The 23,702-nt window shown below is 40.7% G+C and overlaps 1 protein-coding gene across 1 annotated transcript in view; it reads right to left on the reverse strand.

The window, feature by feature from the left end:
* Window positions 1-305: 305 nt before the first annotated feature.
* The window catches only part of LOC126482251 (vitellogenin receptor-like), a 221,222-nt gene continuing 197,825 nt past the window's right edge, over window positions 306-23,702 (reverse strand). The window contains exon 35 of the mRNA XM_050106231.1: window positions 306-696. Coding sequence (XP_049962188.1) covers window positions 552-696 — 145 coding nt within the window. The 3' untranslated portion in view covers window positions 306-551. The remainder of the gene's footprint in view (window positions 697-23,702) is intronic.

Here is a 23,702-nt window from a genome sequence, read left to right on the forward strand (position 1 = left end):
GCACGAAATTTACTTAAGTACAATGACCAACTAACACACCATGAAAATTATGAACATTTAGGATGGGGGTTTTGGAGAAAATAATTTCTAAATAACCAAAAAATTTCAGATTCTTTCATCTTTATGCACAAATATTTTGACAGTTTAAGAATTTCATGCATTAAAATCATAGCTGACAGTTAGTAAGGCTTCCACTTCATTTTTCAAGACAGTCAACATCCTGTGACTATTCATCTTTTCAAAATAATTTTGAAATTTGCAAAACGTTAAATTTTTGTAGTTTGATTTAAAGAATGAAAGGCTAAGAAGTGTGTGTATTATGTCTTTTAGTATTGGAAAAACAATATTTATTGAAAATAAACTTTGATCTCCATCACTTTTGGTTTCTTTTTTTCAATTTTCCCTATGGTTACAACATTTTCATAAATACTCTCATTTAGAGAGGTTTGTAAAATATCAGAAAATCAAAACATTGTAGTTTTGGAGAGGTACCATGTGGAACTTAACACATATCTTTTTTAAGCAAAGTTTGAAATAGTGACTTGACACATTCACTCTTGATCTGTACGATCTGAGATGAAATCACCCTCTAGTAGGTTCACAAACTCTTGTCCAGCGGAATAAGAAGCTCTGGCACTTTTTGAAGCAGATGTAGGTTGCCTACTACCAGTAAATCCAGATTTCTTGAAGCAAATCCTGAAAAAGAATTACAGTGACATGTATCAACCAAGGAAGTAAGTTAATTAACTGAATATTTTTGAATGAAAAATTTATCTTTAACAAGATCAAGTTTAAGTCATTCTCAATTTCAGCCTGAACTGCATCTGTACACATTTAGGATGAGATCAACAGGAGAAACTTATCCACATAAAATATAAAAGAAAGGCTTACTCAAGAGATCTCAATCAGACAGGATTCAAGAAGGCAGTTCCTGTGCAAAATTCTTAATCTCAAAATTACCTTGCAAATCTGGAAAGACAGACAAACTGGGATCCCATTTATAAATTTAACCCCCACCAGACAGATAGGCGCACGCGTGTTAGAACACGCTCACACATGTGAATCAATCAAGCAAATAACACCAAATCCAAACGAACTTGAGTGTGATGCCAACCTTTCGACACTAACAGGAATCCAAGTAATACCATAAATGTGTGTTACAACAATACAAGAGAGGCTTCAGGTCACACAAATTGAACATCAGGGTGTACAGGCGGACAAGGAAAAAAAATACACTTTCTCCCAGATGAAAACGCACTTTTTCCATGTTAAGTGATAGTATATTTCCTCTGCAAACTGCAAAACTTATCAATCCTTTGAATGGTTATGATTATCGTTTTATACACGGACATAGAATTTCTCGGCACTTTTGGAAACAAAACTATGGGAAAAAGACGTATTTCCAAAACATCTTTGATGAGCAGCAACATGTACACTGCGTATTTTCGTATTACGAAAGTATACATTGGGATTCCACCAAACACCATGTGTTACTTTCTGAATCATTGAAATCGAGATTGCGATGAGCTTTTGTAAGCCAGTCATAGCTCATGTCACGTGATCTCGCCAGCCGATATTCAGAGCATAGGACACATGATGTAGTCAGCCAACAGCAACATCACTTAAGTAGCATGAACACGCAAACAGGGAAAGTTAATAGTTTTAATTAATATACATAATGTTAGGACTACTCAAGAGGACGTCGTTATAAGGAGAAAGAAAAATGGCGTTTTATGGATCGGAGCGTAGAATGTCAGATCCCTTAATCGGGCAGGTAGGTTAGAAAATTTAAAAAGGGAAATGGATAGATTAAAGTTAGATATAGTGGGAATTAGTGAAGTTCGGTGGCAGGAGGAACAACACTTTTGGTCAGATGAATACAGGGTTATAAATACAGAATCAAATAGGGGTAATGCAAGAGTAATGAATAAAAAAATAGGAGTGCGGGTAAGCTACTACAAACAGCATACTGAACGCATTATTGTGGCCAAGATAGACACAAAGCCCACACCTACTACAGTAGTACAAGTTTATATGCCAACTAGTTCTGCAGATCATGAAGATATTGATGAAACGTATGACGAGATAAAAGAAATTATTCAGGTAGTGAAGGGAGACGAAAATTTAATTGTCATGGGTGACTGGAATTCGACAGCAGGAAAAGGAAGAGAAGGAAACTTAATAGATGAATATGGATTGGGGCTAAGAAATGAAAGAGGAAGCTGCCTGGTAGAATTTTGCACAGGGCATAACTTAACCATAGGTAACACTTGTTTCAAGAATCATGAAAGAAGGTTCTATATGTGGAAGAACCCTGGAGATACTAAAAGGATTCAGATAGATTATATAATGGTAAGAAAGAGATTTAGGAACCAGGTTTTAAATTGTAAGACAGTTCCAGGGGCAGATGTGGACTGACCACAATCTATTGGTTATGAACTGTAGATTAAAAATGAAGAAACTGCAAAAATGTGGGAATTTAAGGAGATGGGACCTTGATAAACTGAAAGAACCAGAGGTTGTACACAGTTTCAGGGAGAGCATAAGGGAACAATTGATGGGAATGGGGGAAAGATATACAGTAGAAGAAGAATGGGTAGCTTCGAGGAATGAAATAGTGAAGGCAGCAGAGGATCAGGTAGGTAAAAAGACGAGGGCTAGTAGAAATCCTTGGGTAACAGAAGAAATATTGAATTTAATTGATGAAAGGAGAAAATATAAAAATGCAGTAAATGAAGCAGGCAAAAAGGAATACAAACGTCTCATAAATGAGATCGACAGGAAGTGCGATACTGCTAAGCAGGGATGGCTAGAGGACAAATGTAAGGATGTAGAGGCTTATCTCACTAGGGGGTAAGATAGATACTGCCGACAGGAAAAGTAAAGAGACCTTTGGAGAAAAGACAACCACTTGCATGAATATCAAGAGCACAGATGGAAACCCAGTTCTAAGCAAAGAAGGGAATGCAGAAAGGTGGAAGGAGTATATAGAGGGTCTATACAGGGGCGATGTTCTTGAGGACAATATTATGGAAATGGAAGAGGATGTAGATGAAGATGAAATGGGAGATATGATACTGTGTGAACAGTTTGACAGAGCACTGAAAGACGTAAATTGAAACAAGGCCCCGGGAGTAGACAACATTCCATTAGAACTACTGACAGCCTTGGGAGAGCCAGTCTTCACAAAATTCTACCATCTGGTGAGCAAAATGTATGAGACAGGCGAAATTCCCTCACACTTCAAGAAGAATATAATAATTCCAATCCCAAAGAAATCAGGTGTTGAGAGATGTGAAAATTACCAAACTATCAGTGTAATAAGTCACAGCTGCAAAATACTAACGCGAATTCTTTACAGACGAATGGAAAAACTGGTAGAAGCCGACGTCAGGGAAGATCAGTTTGGATTCTGTAGAAGTGTTGGAACACGTGAGGCAATACTGACCCTATGACTTATCTTAGAAGAAAGATTAAGGATGGGAAGCTTACATTTCTAGCATTTGTAGACTTAGAGAAAGCATTTGACAATGTTGACTGGAATACTCTCTTTCAAATTCTGAAGGTGGAGGGGTAAAATACAGGGACCAAAAGGCTATTTACAATTTGTACAGAAACCAGATGGCAGTTGTAAGAGTCGAGGGGCATGAAAGGGAAGCAGTGGTTGGGAAGGGAGTCAGTCAGGGCTGCAGCCTATCCCCGATGTTATTCAATCTGTATATTGAGCAAGCAGCGAAGGAAACAAAAGAAAAATTCGGAGTAGGTATTAAAATCCATGGAGAGGAAATAAAAACTTTGAGGTTCGCCGATGACATTGTAATTCTGTCAGAGACAGCAAACGACTTGGAAGAGCAGTTGAACGGAATGGATAGTGTCTTGGAAGGGGGGGTATACATTAAGAAGGGTGATGCTGAGGGAATTAGATTAGGAAATGAGACACTTAAAGTAGTGAAGGAGTTTTGCTATTTGGGGAGCAAAATAAGTGATGATGGTCGAAGTACAGAGGATATAAAATGTAGACTGGCAACGGAAAGGAAAGCGTTTCTGAAGAGGAGAAATTTGTTAACATTGAGTATAGATTTAAGTGTCAGGAAGTCGTTTCTGATAGTATTTGTATGGAGTGTAGCCATGTATGGAAGTGAAACATGTACGATAAATAGTTTAGACAAGAAGAGAATAGAAGCTTTCGTAGATCACATAACTAATGAGGAGGTATTGAATGGAGTTGGGAAGAAGAGGAGTTTGTGGCACAACTTGACAAGGAGAAGGGATCGGTTGGTAGTAGGACATGTTCTGAGGCATCAAGGGATCACCAATTTAGTACTGGAGGGCAGCGGGGAGGGTAAAAATCGTAGAGGGAGACCAAGAGATGAATACACTAAATTCAGAAGGATTTTGTTTTTGGTTGTGGTTTAAGGGCGCTCAACTACTGGGGTCATTAGTGCCCAGTCACAATTGTGAAAGAGAATTGCACAGAGAATCTAGTAAAACTCAAGGGGGGGGGGGGGGGGGGGGGGGGACACCAGAAATTTCTTACAAAGATGCAGATAAAATAAGTGAAAGAGTTAGATGTCTTTGGACAAGCCAGTCAAAGTAATAAAATGAAGAACACGAGCAGCTGCTCGTCATCAGCTAAAATATCCTGTAAAGTAGATGGCAGAGACAGGACAACACGAGGTTGACTAAAACGGGGACACGACAATAAAACATGGCGCACTGTCAAGGCATGACCACAAGGGCACTGTGGGGCTGGGTCACCGGAGAGCAGGTAGTGGTGGCTAAACCGGCAATGCCCAATCCGCAACCTGGTCAGAAGGACCTCTTCTCGCCGAGATGGTCGGGAGGAGGTTGTCCAAGCAGTTGGGAACGGTTTTACTGCCTGGAGCTTGTTTCCTTGAAGTGATGACAAACAACCCCACTAATGTCCGATGACGGGACATAATGGGAGGCTGGCCGAGGCAGGAGGACTGCAGCCTTGGCTGCAGCATTAGCAGCCTCATTCCCAGGCACTCCTACATGGCCGGGAACCCACAGAAAGCTGCCGGCCCCGACGACAAAGGCACAGCCGACACTATCGGCAGTTTTGGAGCCATCAGTGTAAATAAAGGTGTGACTGGCAAGTCGAGCACGAAGTTCGACAAACCGTGAGCAATACACTGCAGCTGGAGTACCCTCCTTCGGGAGCGAGCTGAGGTCGAGATAAATATGAACCGGAGCCTGGAGCCAAGGTGGTGTCGGGCTCTCACCCTCTCTGAAGGTGGTAGGGAGGGCAAAAACCAATTATCAAAGCAGGCGACGAAAGCGGACTCCAGGGGGCAGCAGGGCAGACACATACAAGCCATACTGACGGTCGAGAGAATCAGCGAAGGAGGACTGATAAGAGGGGTGGTCGGGCATTGACAACAGCCGGCAGGCATACCGACAAAGCAGTACGTCGCGCCGGTAGGTCAATGGTAATTCGGCAGCTTCAGCATAAAGACTCTCGACGGGACTAGTGTAGAATGCTCCGGTCGCAAGACGTAACCCCCAATGGTGGATGGAGTTGAGACGGCGTAAGAGGGATGGCCGAGCAGACGAGTAGACGAGGCTCCCATAATCCAGCTTCGATCGGACTATGGACCGATACAAGCGAAGCAGGACAGTGCGATCCGCTCCCCAAGATGAACCACTAAGAACTCGGAAGACATTAAGGGAATGTGTACAACGGGCCGCCAAATAAGAGACGTGCGGAGACCAACAAAGTTTCCTGTCCAGTGTGAGCTCTAGAAACTTAGTTGTTTCCACGAATGGGAGAACAACGGGACCGAGATGTAAGGATGGCGGAAGGAATGCATTATATCGCCAAAAGTTGATGCAAACCGTCTTCTCTTCAGAGAACCGGAAGCCATTTGCCACACTCCATGAGTATAGGCTGTCTAGACAATGCTGAAGGCAGCACTCCAGGAGGCATGTTCTCTGGGCACTGCAGTAGATCGCGAAGTCATCGACAAAGAGAGAGCCTGAGACATTAGGTGGAATGCAATCCATAATTGGATTGATCGCTATGGCAAAAAGGGCTACGCTCAAGATGGAGCCCTGAGGCACTCTGTTCTCCTGGAGGAAGACGTCGGACAATACGGAACCCACACGTACCCTAAACTTTCGATCCGTTAAAAAGGAATCAATAAAAAGGGGCAGGCGACCGCGTAGACCCCACCTGTGCATAGTGCGGAGGATACCTCCTCTCCAACAGGTATCATAAGCCTTCTCCAAATCTAAGAACACGGCTACCGTTTGGCGCTTTCGCAAAAAGTTGTTCATGATGAATGTCGACAAGGTCACAAGGTGGTCGACAGCGAAGCGGCGGCGACGAAAGCCGCATTGAACATTGCTAAGTAGCCGTCGAGATTCAAGAATCCAAACTAACCGAGCGTTAACCATGCGCTCCATCACCTTACAGACACAGCTTGTAAGAGAAATGTGGCGATAACTAGAAGGAAGGTGTCTATCCTTCCCGGGTTTGGGTATAGGAACAACGACGGCGTCACGCCAACACATGGGGACTTTACCTTCGGTCCAGATGCGATTGTAGGTACGAAGAAGGAAGCTTTTGCCTGCCGGAGGAAGGTGTGCCAGCATCTGAACGTGAATGGCATCTGGCCCCAGAGCAGATGACCGGGACAGTGCAAGTGCACGTTCGAGTTCCCGCATAGTAAAGGGGGCATTATAATTTTCCAGATTCAGCGAGTGGAAGGAAGGTCGCCGAGCCTCTTCTGCCTCTTTCCTGGGAAGGAAGGCAGGGTGGTAATGGGTGGAGCTTGAAACCTCCGCGAAAAAGCGGCCAAAGGCGTTGGAGACAGCCACAGGATCAACAAGGACCTCATTACCTGAAGTCAGGCCAGGTACCGAGGAGTGGGCCTTAATGCCCGACAGCTGGCGCAGGCCACCCCATACGACAGAAGAGGGAGTAAAACTGTTAAAGGAGCTGGTGAAAGAGGCCAAACAAGCTTCTTTGCAGTCTTTGATGACTCTACGGCATTGCGCTCAGAGTTGTTTGTATCCAATACAATTCGCCAACGTAGGATGGCGACGAAAGGTGCGTAAAGCACATCGTCGAGCACGGATAGCGTCTCTACAAGCCTCATTCCACCAGGGGATGGAAACGCGACGTGAAGAAGAGGTAGTATGAGGATTGAAACGTTCGGCAGCATTGATGATAACAGCCGTGAGGTATTCGACCTGACTGTCACAACTGAGAAAATCGTGGTCCGGAAAGGTCGCCAGGGAGGAGTAAAGTCCCCAGTCAGCTTTCAGTATGTTCCAGCTCGAAGGACGTGGGGATGGGGTGTGGTGCAGGAGACGAACGATACAGGGGAAGTGGTCGCTCGAATAGGTGTCAGAAATGACATACCACTCGAACCGACGGGCAAGAGTGGTAGAACAGATCGAGAGGTCCAAGTGGGAGTAGGTATGAGTGGAATCCGAGAGGAAGATCGGGGCGCCAGTATTGAGGCAGACAAGATTGAGATGGTTGAAGACATCCGCCAAGAGGGAGCCTCTCTGACAGGACGGATGGAGCGTCAGACGAAACGCGCCGGGGCGGAGAGGGGGATAAAGACTACTTCTTGGAGGCCTTCTTGGAAGTCCGATGAGGCACGGGGATGGTGGGCTGGACCCGAAGAAGGTCCTCACACGCGGGGTCCGTTTTGGAATGCCGGACCTTGGAAGCCGGGGTCCGGAACGTTTCCCCGATGGACGCCTGAGAAGAGGATCGCTTCTCAGGCGGCGGAGGGGGAGGAGGAGGAAGGGTGGCCCCTGGGGCAGAGGGGGCAGGGACCGCGAGGGAGGAGGATTTGGAAGTGAGGGATTTGGGAGGCGGAGGCATAGACCCTGGATGGGGTGAGGAGGTGGAGGGGGGACAGGATAGGGGTGAGGACACTGTGGAAGGAGTGGACACGACTGAGGAAAACGAAGTTGTCAACGTCACGGGATGGAGGCGGTCATACTTCTTCCTGGCCTCAGAATAAGAGAGACGATCCAAAGTTTTTAATTCTTGAATCTTCTTCTCCATCTTATACGCGGGGCAGTCTAAAGATCTAGGTGAGTGGATGCCAGGACAACTGACGCACCGAGGTGGTGGGGTGCATGTATGTTCCTCACAAAGAGGACATCCACAATCGCCACAAAGGGGCTCAGCCTCACACCATGACGACATGTCCCCAAAGCGCAAACACTGAAAGCAGCGCACAGGAGGCGGGACGTAAGGTCTCACGTCGCACCGGTAGCACATCACCTTTACCTTCTCCGGGAGAACGTCCCCCTCGAAGGTGAGGATAAAGGCCCCGGTGTCGATGCGATGGTCTTTGGGGCCGGACTGGACTTGCCGGACGAAATGCACGCCTCGGCGCTCCAGGTTGGCCCTGAGCACCTCATCAGATTGCAGCAGGAGGTCCCGATGAAAAGTAACCCCCTGCGTCCTATTCAGTGCCAGACGCAGGACAATGGACACTGGGATGTCCCCTAGTAGGTCGCACACCTGGAGCGCCACCAACTGTGTGGCGGAGGTGGTCTTGATAAGAACGGACCCCGAACGCATTTTACTGAGAGCCTCGATTTCCCTGAAGATATCCTCGATGTGCTGGACAAAGAACATGGACTTGGAGGTGGCGAACGTCCCCCCATCGGTCCGAGAACAGACTAAATAGCGGGGAAAGTACTTCACCCCATGCCGGCGGGCCTGGCCTTCCTCCCAGGGAGTGGCCAAGGGGGAAAGGGCAGGAGAACCAGAACTAGAACCAGTACCTTTCCTTTTAAAAGACTCGGCCGCTGAGTGACCTGATACGTGTTGACGTTTCATCTGTGAAATGTCAGCCCCGATATTACCCACTCCGACCAGGGGCTCTCCCCACGGGCGCCACCCAGCCTCAGCAAGGGTCAACTGGCAGGATGACCGTTGCTGGGAGTCCCGATGCCCCAAGGAGACGGGCATCTACTCCTTGGTCGACGTGGGGAGGGTGCAGCTCAGGCATCGGCAGTACGATCCCTGTGTTGTCAGGGGGCTAAGGCCTAGAGGGTCATGATGACCCCACCACAACGGGCTAGCTACCGTGCCATGGAAAGTCCATCATGAGCGTAGGTGCAGATGGGGACGCACTATGGGCATAACTTGTGCAACCCATCAGGTGTTTAGGCCCAATTTGAGGAATAGTGGGTGTGGTTACAACGCCATTACAATGCTGAGTGTCAAGGTCTTAGTGCACTGAGGACCAGTGATACACCACGTAAGGCGTCCTTCCCCAAAAGGCTCGTACTTCTGTAGAATTTTGAAAAATGGAGGTCAAACCCCAAGGGGGACCATCACATGGAAGGCCGAAACAGTTGAAACTCCTTTTAGTCGCCTCTTATGACAGGCAGGAATACCTCGGGCCTATTCTTACCCCGGACCTGCAGGGGGGAAATTCAGAAGGATGTAGGCCGCAGTAGGTACTGGGAGATGAAGTTTGCACAGGATAGAGTAGCATGGAGAGCTGCATCAAACCAGTCTCAGGACTGAAGACAACAACAACAACAACAACAACAACAACAACAACAACAACAGTGCCAGTACAATTTTTAATGATGACATGAACGGCTGCTTTTAAGGGTTCAAAATTCTTCTAAGTTGCTCGTCATCAATGAGTGGATTTTTAAATGAGAGTCAAATGCTCTGCAATTTAAGAAATTCCTGGTACATTCTTGCACATAGTTCAACTTACGTACAAGGATATTTACTTTCAAAGTAATGCTTTTCAAAGTAATGCTTTTCAAAGTGCCATTCGCAATATTTTCCTGCGACCTGTTAGAAATAGGTTTGTTTCAGCAGTTGTCAGAGAGAGCAGATAACAGGCAACACTGCGCTTGCACAGCTACCATGATGTAGGAAGCCCATATGTACGTACGTATGTGTAAAACATTAAAAGATCATACATTATGTCATAAAAGAAACAAGACATCAGAGAATACTCCAAGAGCATCGGAATTTTGTGAACCATACTACAATGTGCACATTTAAAGTGCATACTTAAAGTGCACATTCGTATGTCCAGATTCCCAGTGAAGTAGACCCTGACCTGAAATAAGCTTTTCAGTGTGGTTTTTGGGATGTAAATTTTCTTGGAGCACCAGTACTGTATTATATCTTGTTTGGTTCTTTATTATGGCATAATGCCATACGTGCTAGAGGATGAAAACATGCACTTGAAATGCAGCAAACAGTTGAAACTGGCCAGTACTGTTGAATTAATCACTTAGTTTCAAATATATTCACTGCCTCTGTGCAAAAGGTTAATAAAAGTCAAATTTCTTTAGAAAACAGACAAAAATAACTTCATTGCTCTGCAAGGCGATTAATGCTTGACTGTCAGAAAGGTGGAAATAAAATGAAATCTGAAACTAGAAACATATTTTAGCCTTCTGTAATTGTGTGAATATATTTTAATTCACTCAATAGCTCCCAGCCACTGATATCCATTTTGTTTTCATTTGACATGAGAGGAAACGAAGGGGAAACAGCAAAATCACTATATGTAAACACGCGTCATGTAACTCAGACTGCTCTGCACACCCGCCCCCAATCTACGATATTTGTGAACTGGGTCGATACTAAATAATAATAATAATAATAATAATAATAATAATAATAATAATAAAAGAATAGGCCTCCGGTATGTTCTGCCAGTCATAAAAGGCGACGAAAAGAACAAACCACTAATAGGGCTAACCCCCCTTTTAGTGTGATTACATGGTTCAGGACAGAACTAAAGAAGCCTCAGACAAGCGCCGTCATGGTCTGAGACAACGCTTGAACCCTATGCCCGCCCACAATGGTAACGACACTGCTAGCCAACTGGAAAATGATTTAAATCCAAACAGAGGTGTTTTGCAGGATATGCTTCCTGCAACCACCCTAGAAGGAAAACAAAGACAGAGGATGAGATGGTCAGATGAAGTTAATCGACACCTCATGTTCTGTTATTACCAAGCAACAAACCTAGGAACCAACACAACTGGATACAGATCACAAGTACACACAACATTTATTACCAGATACCCGGAATTAAAATTTTTAACAGAACAACGACTAGCTGATCAGATCCGCGTAATAATAAAAAAATAACAGGATACCCCAGTCAGAATTAGAAAACATCAAACAACAAGTACAACAAATACTGGAACAAAATTATGTGCAATCAGAAGAAGAAGAAGAAAATACAGTAATGGACTCAAACATCCCAGAGAAAAACAAACAAAGAACAAAACGCGTCAATTACACAATCAGTGGAAAACGAAATCTTAAGACAGCCACCAGAACAAGCACAAATAGAACACGAAGTGACACACATATTAGATATAGAAGAGAAATTTCAGCTGACATATATAGAATACAAAGACACAAATACAGACATTAGACCAATCTTGCATAGACCACCAAATAACCCACAAGTTGAAAGAACAATAACAACTATCAACACAATCATACACAACAAAATAAATGAAAATACAACTATGGAAGAGCTACAACTACTGGTTTATGTAGGAGCACTCACTACACTAAATATACATACTAGGCAGAGATCAGAACCAACCAACACACAGAAGAAACCCACATAACCAGCATGGCAACACAGGCTACAGATCAGAATAGAAAAACTGAGAAAATACATCGGACAGCTAACACAATTTATAAGAAATGAAATATCAGACAAAAAACGAAAAAGGTTAGGTAAAATGTCACAACAAGAAGCAATAGAGCAATTAGATGAAAAGAAGCAGAAATTACAAGCATTGGCCAAACGACTTAGAAGGTACAAAAAAGTGAAAATAGAAGGAAACAAAACCAAACATTCAACACAAACCAAAAGAGATTTTACCAAACAATAGCTAACACACACATTAAAATAGACAATCCACCAAACATAGCAGACATGGAACACTGCTGGAGCAACATATGGTCAAACCCAGTACAACATAACAGGCATGCACGGTGGATACAAGCAGAAACAGACTCATACAAGATGATACCACAAACGCCTGAAGTCACCCGAGCAATTGATTCTACGCACAATTGGAAAGCCCCTGGAAATGATAAAATAGCAAATTTTTGGCTAAAGAAGTTCACCTCAACACATTCACATCTAACTAAATTATTTAACAGTTACATTGCAGACCCATACACATTCCCTGATACACTTACACATGGAATAACTTATCTGAAACCTAAAGATCAAGCAGACACAACAAACCCAGCTAAATATTGCCCCATAACATGCCTACCAACAATGTACAAAATATTAACTTCAGTCATTACACAGAAATTAATGACACATACAACACAGAACAAAATTATAAATGAAGAACAAAAAGACTGTTGCAAAGGAGCACGAGGATGTAAAGAGCAACTGATAATAGATGCAGAGGTGACATATCAAGCTAAAACTAAACAAAGGTCGCTACACTACGCATACATTGATTACCAAAAAGCTTTTGATAGTGTACCCCAACTCATGGTTACTACAAATATTGGAAATATACAAAGTGGATCCTAAATTGATACAGTTCCTAAACATAGTAACGAAAAACTGGAAAACCACACTTAATATCCAAACAAATTCAGATAATATCACTGTTGTGTTCTTCAGTCCTGAGACTGGTTTGATGCAGCTCTCCATGCTACTCTATCCTGTGCAAGCTTTTTCATCTCCCAGTACCTACTGCAACCTACATCCTTCTGAATCTGCTTAGTGTATTCATATCTTGGTCTCCCTCTACGATTTTTACCCTCCACGCTGCCCTCCAATACTAAATTGGTGATCCCTTGATGCCTCAGAACATGTCCTACCAACTGATCCCTCCTTCTGGTCAAGTTGTGCCACAAACTTCTCTTCTCCCCAATCCTATTCAATACTTCCTCATTAGTTATGTGATCTACCCATCTAATCTTCAGCATTCTTCTGTAGCACCACATTTCGAAAGCTTCTATTCTCTTCTTGTCCAAACTAATTATCGTCCATGTTTCACTTCCATACATGGCTACACTCCATACGAATACTTTCAGAAATGACTTCCTGACACTTAAATCAATACTGGATGTTAACAAATTTCTCTTCTTCAGAAACACTTTCCTTGCCATTGCCAGCCTACATTTTATATCCTCTCTACTTCGACCATCATCAGTTAGTTTGCTCCCCAAATAGCAGAACTCCTTTACTACTTTAAGTGCCTCATTTCCTAATCTAATTCCCTCAGCATCACCCGACTTAATTAGACTACATTCCATTATCCTTGTTTTGCTTTTGTTGATGTTCATCTTATATCCTCCTTTCAAGACACTGTCCATTCCATTCAACTGCTCTTCCAAGTCCTTTGCTGTGTCTGACAGAATTACGATGTCATCGGCGAACCTCAAAGTTTTTATTTCTTCTCCATGAATTTTAATACCTACTCCGAATTTTTCTTTTGTTTCCTTTACTGCTTGCTCAATATACAGATTGAACAACATCGGGGAGAGGCTACAACCCTGTCTTACTCCCTTCCCAACCACTGCTCCCCTTTCATGTCCCACGACTCTTATAACTGTCATCTGGTTTCTGTACAAATTGTAAATAGCCTTATGCATCCTGTATTTTATCCCTGCAACCTTTAGAATTTGAAAGAGAGTATTCCAGTCAACATTGTCAAAAGCTTTCTCTAAGTCTACAAATGCTAGAAACGTAGGTTTGCCTTTCCTTAATCTTTCTTCTAAGATAAGTCGTAAGGTCAGTATTGCCTCACGTGTTCCAGTGTTTCTACGGAATCGAAACTGATCTTCCCCGAGGTTGGCTTCTACTAGTTTTTCCATTCGTCTGTAAAGAATTCGTGTTAGTATTTTGCAGCTGTGACTTATTAAGCTGATAGTTCGGTAATTTTCACATCTGTCAACACCTGCTTTCTTTGGGATTGGAATTATTATATTCTTCTTGAAGTGTGAGGGAATTTTGCCTGTCTCATACATTTTGCTCACCAGATGGTAGAATTTTGTGAAGACTGGCTCTCCCAAGGCTGTCAGTAGTTCTAATGGAATGTTGTCTACTCCCGGGGCCTTGTTTCAACTTACGTCTTTCAGTGCTCTGTCAAACTGTTCACACAGTATCATATCTCCCATTTCATCTTCATCTACATCCTCTTCCATTTCCATAATATTGTCCTCAAGAACATCGCCCCTGTATAGACCTTCTATATACTCCTTCCACCTTTCTGCATTCCCTTCTTTGCTTAGAACTGGGTTTCCATCTGTGCTCTTGATATTCATGCAAGTGGTTGTCTTTTCTCCAAAGGTCTCGTTAATTTTCCTGTCGGCAGTATCTATCTTACCCCCTAGTGAGATAAGCCTCTACATCCTTACATTTGTCCTCTAGCCATCCCTGCTTAGCAGTATCGCACTTCCTGTTGATCTCATTTATGAGACATTTGTATTCCTTTTTGCCTGCTTCATTTACTGCATTTTTATATTTTCTCCTTTCATCAATTAAATTCAATATTTCTTCTGTTACCCAAGGATTTCTACTAGCCCTCGTCTTTTTACCTACCTGATCCTCTGCTGCCTTCACTATTTCATTCCTCAAAGCTACCCATTCTTCTTCTACTGTATTTATTTCCCCCATTCCTGTCAATTGCTCCCTTATGCTCTCCCTGCATCTCTGTACAACCTCTGGTTCTTTTAGTTTATCAAGGTCCCATCTCCTTAAATTCCCACCTTTTTGCAGGTTCTTCAGTTTTAATCTACAGGTCATAACCAATAGATTGTGGTCAGAGTCCACATCTGCCCCTGGAAATGTCTTACAATTTAAAACCTGGTTCCTAAATCTCTTTCTTACCATTATATAATCTATCTGATACCTTTTAGTATCTCCAGGGTTCTTCCATGTATACAACCTTCTTTCATGATTCTTAAACCAAGTGTTAGTTATGATTATGTTGTGCTCTGTGCAAAATTCTACCAGGCGGCTTCCTCTTTCATTTCTGTCCCCCAATCCATATTCACCTACTATGTTTCCTTCTCTCCCTTTTCCTACACTCGAATTCCAGTCACCCATGACTATTAAATTTTTGTCTCCCTTCACAATCTGAATAATTTCTTTTATTTCATCATACATTTCTTCAATTTCTTCGTCATCTGCAGAGCTAGTTGGCATATAAACTTTTACTACTGTAGTAGGTGTGGGCTTCGTATCTATCTTGGCCACAATAATGCATTCACTATGCTGTTTGTAGTAGCTTACCCGCATTCCTATTTTCCTATTCATTATTAAACCTACTTCTGCATTACCCCTATTTGATTTTGTGTTTATAACCATGTAGTCACCTGACCAGAAGTCTTGTTCCTCCTGCCACCGAACTTCACTAATTCCGACTATATCTAACTTCAACCTATCCATTTCCCTTTTTAAATTTTCTAACCTACCTGCCCGATTAAGGGATCTGACATTCCACGCTCCGATCCGTAGAATGCCAGTTTTCTTTCTCCTGATAACGACATCCTCTTGAGTAGTCCCCGCCCAGAGATCCGAATGGGGGACTATTTTACCTCCGGAATATTTTACCCAAGAGGACGCCATCATCATGTAATCATACAGTAAAGCTGCACGCCCTCGGGAAAAATTACGGCTGTAGTTTCCCCTTGCTTTCAGCCGTTCGCAGTACCAGCGCAGCAAGGCCGTTTTGGTTATTGTTACAAGGCCAGATCAGTCAATCATCCAGACTGTTGCCCTTGCAACTACTGAAAAGGCTGCTGCCCCTCTTCAGGAACCACACGTTTGTCTGGCCTCTCAACAGATACCCCTCCGTTGTGGTTGCACCTACGGTACGGCTATCTGTATCGCTGAGGCACGCAAGCCTCCCCACCAACGGCAAGGTCCATGGTTCATGGGGGGGATAATGTAACATCACAGCCAATACAGATTAAGGGTGGAATATACCAAGGAGACTCATTAAGTCCTTTCTGGTTCTGTCTTGCTCTGAATCCACTATCCAACATGCTAAATAATACAAATTATGGATATACTATTACTGGAACAGACCCACACAAAATCACACATTTGCTATACATGGATGATCTAAAACTACTGGCAGCAACGAATCAACAACTCAACCAATTACTAAAGATAACAGAAGTATTCAGCAATGATATAAATATGGCTTTTTGAACAGACAAATATAAGAAAAATGGCATAGTCAAGGGAAAACACACTAAACAAGAAGATTACATATTGAATAACCACATTGACTCCATAGAAGCGATGGAAAAACAGATGCCTATAAATATCTAGGATACAGACAAAAAATAGGAATAGGTAATACAAATATTAAAGAAGAACTAAAAGAAAAATATAGACAAAGACTAACAAAAATACTGAAAACAGACTTGACAGCAAGAAAGAAGACAAAAGCTTTAAATACTTATGCTATACCAATACTGACCTACTCATTTGGAGTAGTGAAATGGAGTAACACAGAACTAGAAGCACTCAATAAACTTACACGCTCACAATGCCACAAATATAGAATACATCACATACATTCAGCAACAGAAAGATTCACATTAAGCAGAAAGGAAGGAGGAAGGGGATTCATCGACATAAAAAAAACCTACATTATGGACAGGTAGACAATTTAAGAAAATTCTTTATAGAACGAGCAGAAACTAGCAAAATACACAAAGCAATCACTCATATAAATACATTGGCTACACCACTGCAATTTCATAACCACTTCTACAACCCTTTAGATCACATAACATCAACAGATACGAAGAAAGTAAATTGGAAAAAGAAAACACTACATGGCAAGCACCCCTAACACAGCCACACATCGATCAAGACGCATCCAACACATGGCTACGAAAAGGCAATATATACAGTGAGACGGAAGGATTCATGATTGCAATACAGGATCAAACAATAAACACCAGATATTACAGCAAGCATATTATTAAAGATCCCAATACCACAACAGATAAATGCAGACTTTGCAAACAACAAATAGAACAGTAGATCGCATCACAAGTGGATGTACAATACTAGCAAATACAGAATACCCCAGAAGACATGACGATGTAGCAAAAATAATATATCAACAACTTGCCATAAAACATAAACTAATAAAACAACACGTTCCCACATACAAGTATGCACCACAAAATGTACTGGAGAATGATGAATACAAATTATACTGGAACAGAACCATTATAACAGATAAAACACCACCACATAACAAACCTGACATCATACTCACCAATAAAAAGAAGAAATTAACACAACTAATCGAAATATCCATACCCAATACAACAAATATACAGAAGAAAACAGGAGAAAAAATTGAAAAATACATCCAACTGGCTGACAAAGTCAAGGACATGTGGCATCAGGATAAAGTTGACGTTATACCGATTATACTATCAACTACAGGAGTCATACCACACAATATCCACCAGTACATCAATGCAATTCAGCTACATCCAAACGTATATATACAACTACAGAAATCCGTAATTATTGATACATGTTCAATAACCCGAAAGTTTCTAAATACAATGTAACATATACCATACAGTTAAAAGGAAGTCACGCTTGATGAAGGTCCGTGTCACTTTCCATTTTTAACCAGACCTAAGGTCTGAGAAAAATAGAAATAATAATAATGAATTTCCAAAAGTATGTTCATCTTGTAGCTCACATATTTCTAAAAAGTCTGAAACATAAAACGTGTGTTCGAGGAATTGTAAGACATGTTATTTTGTCTTAACTGTGCTAAAGTGCATTGGCAAGCCTCTTGGTACAGCATTCTTCTATAGCACGTCACTGTTTCGCTCTGTGGAATTGGAACGTGTAAATTTTGTAATGAATACCCTCAAACTATATTCAGGACAGTGGACACTGAAATGTCCTGTGGTGCCTCTCCTGCTCCCAGTCTGCTGGTTTGGCAGCCTGCCTCTCTTAAAAAAAATCTTGCAGTTTTGTGTGACATAAAATTAAATATAGGGTACATAAAACCAGTAAAGACAAGAAACAAGCAAGAAAGTAAGTACACATTAGCTCCTAGCATTTTTTTCTCTCTAATATTGCTACAGCTTTACAGGTCGTGCTTTCCATTTTGCGAAATGATCTATTACCTCATCATAGTTCGTCAAAAGTTTTGCTACATGAAAAATCAAAATATTGTTATGTAATACTGAAAAAGCTGTTAATACAAATAAGACCCAACACTGGTGTGGTTTCTGAATCTGATTATGTCTATTTTGTCACTTTCTGCTAGAAATAACAAATTAGGCCTTTCTAATATTGCAGCAATTTTGTAACACACACCAAATAAACGAGACTGTTTTGGCACAAATGGTCATTTTTATAACATGACAGAATACATTTTATGAGGTACCAATATCAAATGCCTATTAGGCCTACTACAAGCAAAAAGATTTATGTTAAGAAATAGTTTCACATTTCATTCATATGCATCAGTTTCTGAAGCACGAGATCAAAAAATAGTACTACGAAATTTTTATATAAATTTGGAATCGTCTTATTCTTTCATAATTTGTGTGATGTCACCGTTTCTTCTCATTCCTCGTTCTAACAAACACTCTTGTCATCAATAATTCTGTAGCTATTCATGCCATTGTCAAAATTTGTTTGCTGATTAACTTCACTAACCCTGCCAGAATCGCAGGTTTAGTTATCCCGCAATTATTCTCCGGTTAGGCATTGTTACATGCTCCTACAACACATTTTCCGCATTACTTCCAGAATAGAACTTAAGCGGCTGGTAGCCTGGGACTGTACAACTAGTCCTTACTAGTGTAGCCATCTGGCCAAAAATTATCTGTCAAAATTTCACTTTCTTGGATACACTGAAAAGATAATATGTAATCTTTCCCACCTGTTATTCCTGTTAGTCATTTTATGTACAAGTCAGTCTGAATCTCTGGATTTCACTAATAATTAAAACAACGCTGATCGTTCGCAAACCCAGTCAACCACATAAGCAGCCAGAGATTGGCATTCATCTGTTCGCCTTTACTCCACTCAGCTCGTGTAGTCTCATTCCCTTTTGTCTGCAGAAAGTTTATTTCTAGATGCGACGAGGATTCTCCTGACACAGACATCACATACGCTATGCTCAAAAATGTTCAAAAACCAACAAGGATGCATTTCAAAATTATATGAATAATCGATAGACCAACATGCGCTGGATGCTAGGCGCTTTGTGACATTTTTTTTTTCCTCAAGAATACGAATTTGGTGCCACCTTTTCCCGGTAGCATCTAGCTACTTGCTGCAACTGATTGCACAGCAAACAACCATATTCCTGTAACCAAAAGCAGGAGAATCTACTACTGGAACGCGACTCAACTGCGCATATGCACGAGCCCACTCGTAACTGCTAAAATGAATTTAATGTAAACAGTTGTGACTGCACACTCATCAGGGGCAATTTGTTGTTATTAAGCACTGCATATACTTCCTAGAGCCTTTGATACATTTTGCTGTTAGAAGACGCTTGCATGAGCACTGTGTGTGTCGTCGTATATGGCGCCTTTCCTTTGCAATTTAAGTTATTTTCGTTTTTCCTTTTGTTTATGTTTTATTGTTGAAGTAGTATTCTGTAGTACCGGGATATAGTAATATCCTTTGGCAGAGTATCGGTTCTTACCAGTCAAAATCATAAAAACTTAACTGAAGGAAAACAAAAGAGAAAACATGACAAATTCCCAGAATCCTAAAAAATTCCCAGGTTCTTCCCAGTGTTCTCTTGGATGAAAAAATTCTCAGGTTTTTCCTGGGTCTCCCGGTTGCCCCGGGTTGTATACACCCTGAACATAGATAGGCTAGTATTATTTATTAAAATAATGATCATCAATGACAGTATGGTGTCCCACAGTCAGTTCTTAGATCCTTACTGTTCAAGTTATATTCTTTAAAGAATCAGACTCCCATGTACAAGTCAGTTTCAAATGTCTGATTACAAATGAGTTAATGCGTTAAAATATTTTACACTTTATGGTTTATAACAGTCCTAATTACATTGCTTTAGTTAGTTTTACATTTACCCAAGTACTCATGCTCCTTCAAATATGGCGCCGGTAGGATTGTGTGGTGATAGGATGCTCCAAAATAAGTTTAAATTAAATGGTTCTTCGTGCAGAAAGTGTAAAAAACGTGTAGTCAAAGGAATTCGATGCATTAAGTGCAACTTTTGGTTACACGAGAAGTGCGCAAACGTGTGTCTGAAATTTATAAATGATGATATTCAGTGGACATGCCTCGACTACACTAGTGATGAAAATGCGCCACTAACATCCGCACAAAGTTTTAAGGACAAAATTATTCATCTACTTCAAAGTGACATTGATGCTCTGAAAGCAGAACTGACGTCACTAAAGAAAGGAAATATTGCATTGAAACGTGAAAAGTATTGTGCATGTGAAAAACTTCAGTATTAGATGGACCTACTTCGGCAAATACGCGGAGTGATACAACTGACAAACAATGAAAAAATTCAGCCACCATTGCAAAAGAAAAAGAAACTTAAGAACCAAACAAATGTAAGTGGACCAGTTTAATGTACAAAAAAGACAGAAAGGAGCATTATAATAAGACAGAAAGGAGCATTATAATAAGACAGAAAGGAGCATTATAATAAGACAGAAAGGAGCATTATAATAAGACAGAAAGGAGCATTATAATAAGACAGAAAGGAGCATTATAATAAGACAGAAAGGAGCATTATAATAAGACAGAAAGAAGCATTATAATAAGACAGAAAGAAGCATTATAATAAGACAGAAAGAAGCATTATAATAAGACAGAAAGAAGCATTATAATAAGACAGAAAGGAGCATTATAATAAGACAGAAAGGAGCATTATAATAAGACAGAAAGGAGCATTATAATAAGACAGAAAGGAGCATTATAATAAGACAGAAAGGAGCATTATAATAAGACAGAAAGGAGCATTATAATAAGACAGAAAGGAGCATTATAATAAGACAGAAAGGAGCATTATAATAAGACAGAAAGGAGCATTATAATAAGACAGAAAGAAGCATTATAATAAGACAGAAAATGAATTCTTTATTGTAGGTGACTCATTGTTGAAGAACATAGTTGTACCAAACCCCGAAATACACGTTTGACCTGGAATCAGGACGCATCAATTGCATACACACCTAAACAACGTCTTAAACTCAAGGTGTTTTTATCCATGTGGGAACAAATTCACTTCGAAACAACAGTGAGGAAGAAATTGTAAACCACACAAGAAACCTCATCCGACTGGCCAGAAGACTCTACCCGAATTCCAGAATAATAATAAGTGGCATTGCGTACAGAAGATCTGTGAGTGACAGCTGTGTGCAGAGAATAAACAGCAATTTTAAAGAACAGTGCAATAAACTAGGAGTCGTTTTCATTGATCCCAACAAATTTCTAAGTGCAAAGTGTCTTGCGAAAGATTGTCTACATCTGAATAGGATGGGCTCAAAAATATTCAGTAAGATGTTCGTAGATACTTGCCAGATCATAAAAAATAAGGGAAACTCATAAGTAGTGATGGGGGTGAAAAAACTTGTGTAGCATTAACGAAGACAGAACCAAACCATTATCTGGAAGGAAATGTGCTAAAGCCTGTAAGTGATAGTCGAAGTAGGTATGTTATCCACTGGAATATAAATGGCTTAAACATTGGTTCTTCTAACAATAAAAGCTCCAAAAAAGATGAATTGGAAATCATTCGGTCAGAATGTGCAAATATTAAAGTTGTTTGTTTAAATGAGCACTGGTTTACTGAAGACACAATTAAAATTCTAAACAAAATAGCGAACTTCAGATTAGCAAGTAGCTTTTGCAGAAGAAACAAGTCACGTGGAGGCTCATGTATACTTCTACATAGTTATATAAATTATGAGTCCAGAAACAGTTTTAATTATTTAAATGAAGAATGTGTGTCCGAGAGCTGTTGTGTAGAACTAGTGGACTCACTAGCAAATGTTATTATAATCTCAATATACAGAATTTCTGGGATGTCAACAAGACAACTATTCTTATCTAAGCTTCAGATTATGCTAGAAGACCTTTGCAGAGGAAAAAAGAAAAAAGTTGTAATAGCTGCTGATTTTAATATTGATATCACATGTGATAGTAGCCATGTGTCAAGTTTCACTTATTCAGTAAAGAAATATGGTTTCAAATTGAATTTGTTTGAATCTACCAGAGACAACGGGAAATCAGCAACATGCATTGACAATGTTCTAACTAATTATGTATATGAAGATGTGTATAAATTTTGTCTAGATCTAGGTATTTCAGATCATTGTGCATTGTTCATTGAGCTGCCACAGACACACAGGAACATTTCACGTATGAGAACCCATATGAGCAGGAACTTTAGCAAAGAAAACTTGCCAACATTTAGTGAGAAGCTAAGAGATAAAACATGGCCTTTTGATTATTGTAACTCAAGTGACAAAAGCTTTGAGAAATTCCTAAACAGTTTTCTTGGAGACTTTCATGAAACATCTCCACCTAGACTCTGCAGCAGTAAAACAACAAATACAGTAAAGTGGATTACCCAGGGCATAAAAATTTCCAGTGTAAGGAAAATGCAGCTGCACAGAGAACTAAAATATAATAAAGATATTGATTTCATTAAATATGTTAGACTTTATAAAACCATATTTAAAAGAGTTGTCAAGGTAACAAAACAACCGGTAAATAACAGGCTAATTTTAAATCATAAAAATAAGACAAAGGCTATGTGGTCTGTCATTAAATCAGAGTTAGGTGTTAAAGCCTGTAACCAAGAAATTTCAAAAGTTGACATTGAAGGAAATACTATTGTAAATCCAGCTCAAATACCAGGGTACTTTAATGAATTCTTTATAAATGTATCAAAGTCTGATGTTGATGCAACAGATTATCACAACAAAGTAAATCCCTTTGGCCTAGGCGAAAACTCTGAAAACTTTACAAAATTCTCAAAAGTTTCTGTGGAGGATGTAGAAAATGCAATTCTAACATTAAGAAACAAAAAATCTGCAGGTTGGGATGGAATACCCACCAAAGTTATTAAAGTGGTACACAACAGAATTGCAAACCCACAAGCTGAGATAATAAATCAATGTTTCGAAGAGGGCTGTTTCCCAGAGGTACTGAAATGTGCTGAGGTCAAACCACTCTTCAAGAAGGGATCAAGAGAGATCATGGGAAATTATTGTCATACCTCTATTCTCCCAGTCCTATCTAAAATATTTGAAAAACATGCTGTTGCACAAATCCGAAACTTCATTGCAAAATATTCTGTTAATCTAAACAATCAATTTGGTTTTCAGCAGGGTACAAACACCATTGACGCAGTAAACAGTTTCATTAAGAAAATAAGAACATCATTATCAAAAGAAATAAGGTGGCAGGAATTTTCTGCGACCTCACAAAAGCCTTTGATTCCGTAAACCATGCATTGCTTGTTCACAAACTTGAAAAGTATGGCATTGGCCACAGTGCCCTAAAATGGCTTAACTCCCACTTATCCAACAGAAAGCAAAGAGTTAGAATTTCTTCAAATGGCACATAATATTTTTCTGATTGGAAAAAAATATCTCAGGGTGTTCCACAGGCTCCATATTAGGCCCAGTCCTATCTCTCTTTTATGTTAAT

This window comes from Schistocerca serialis, chromosome 5 (assembly GCF_023864345.2).
Source record: "Schistocerca serialis cubense isolate TAMUIC-IGC-003099 chromosome 5, iqSchSeri2.2, whole genome shotgun sequence".
Taxonomy (NCBI): Eukaryota; Metazoa; Arthropoda; class Insecta; order Orthoptera; family Acrididae; genus Schistocerca; species Schistocerca serialis.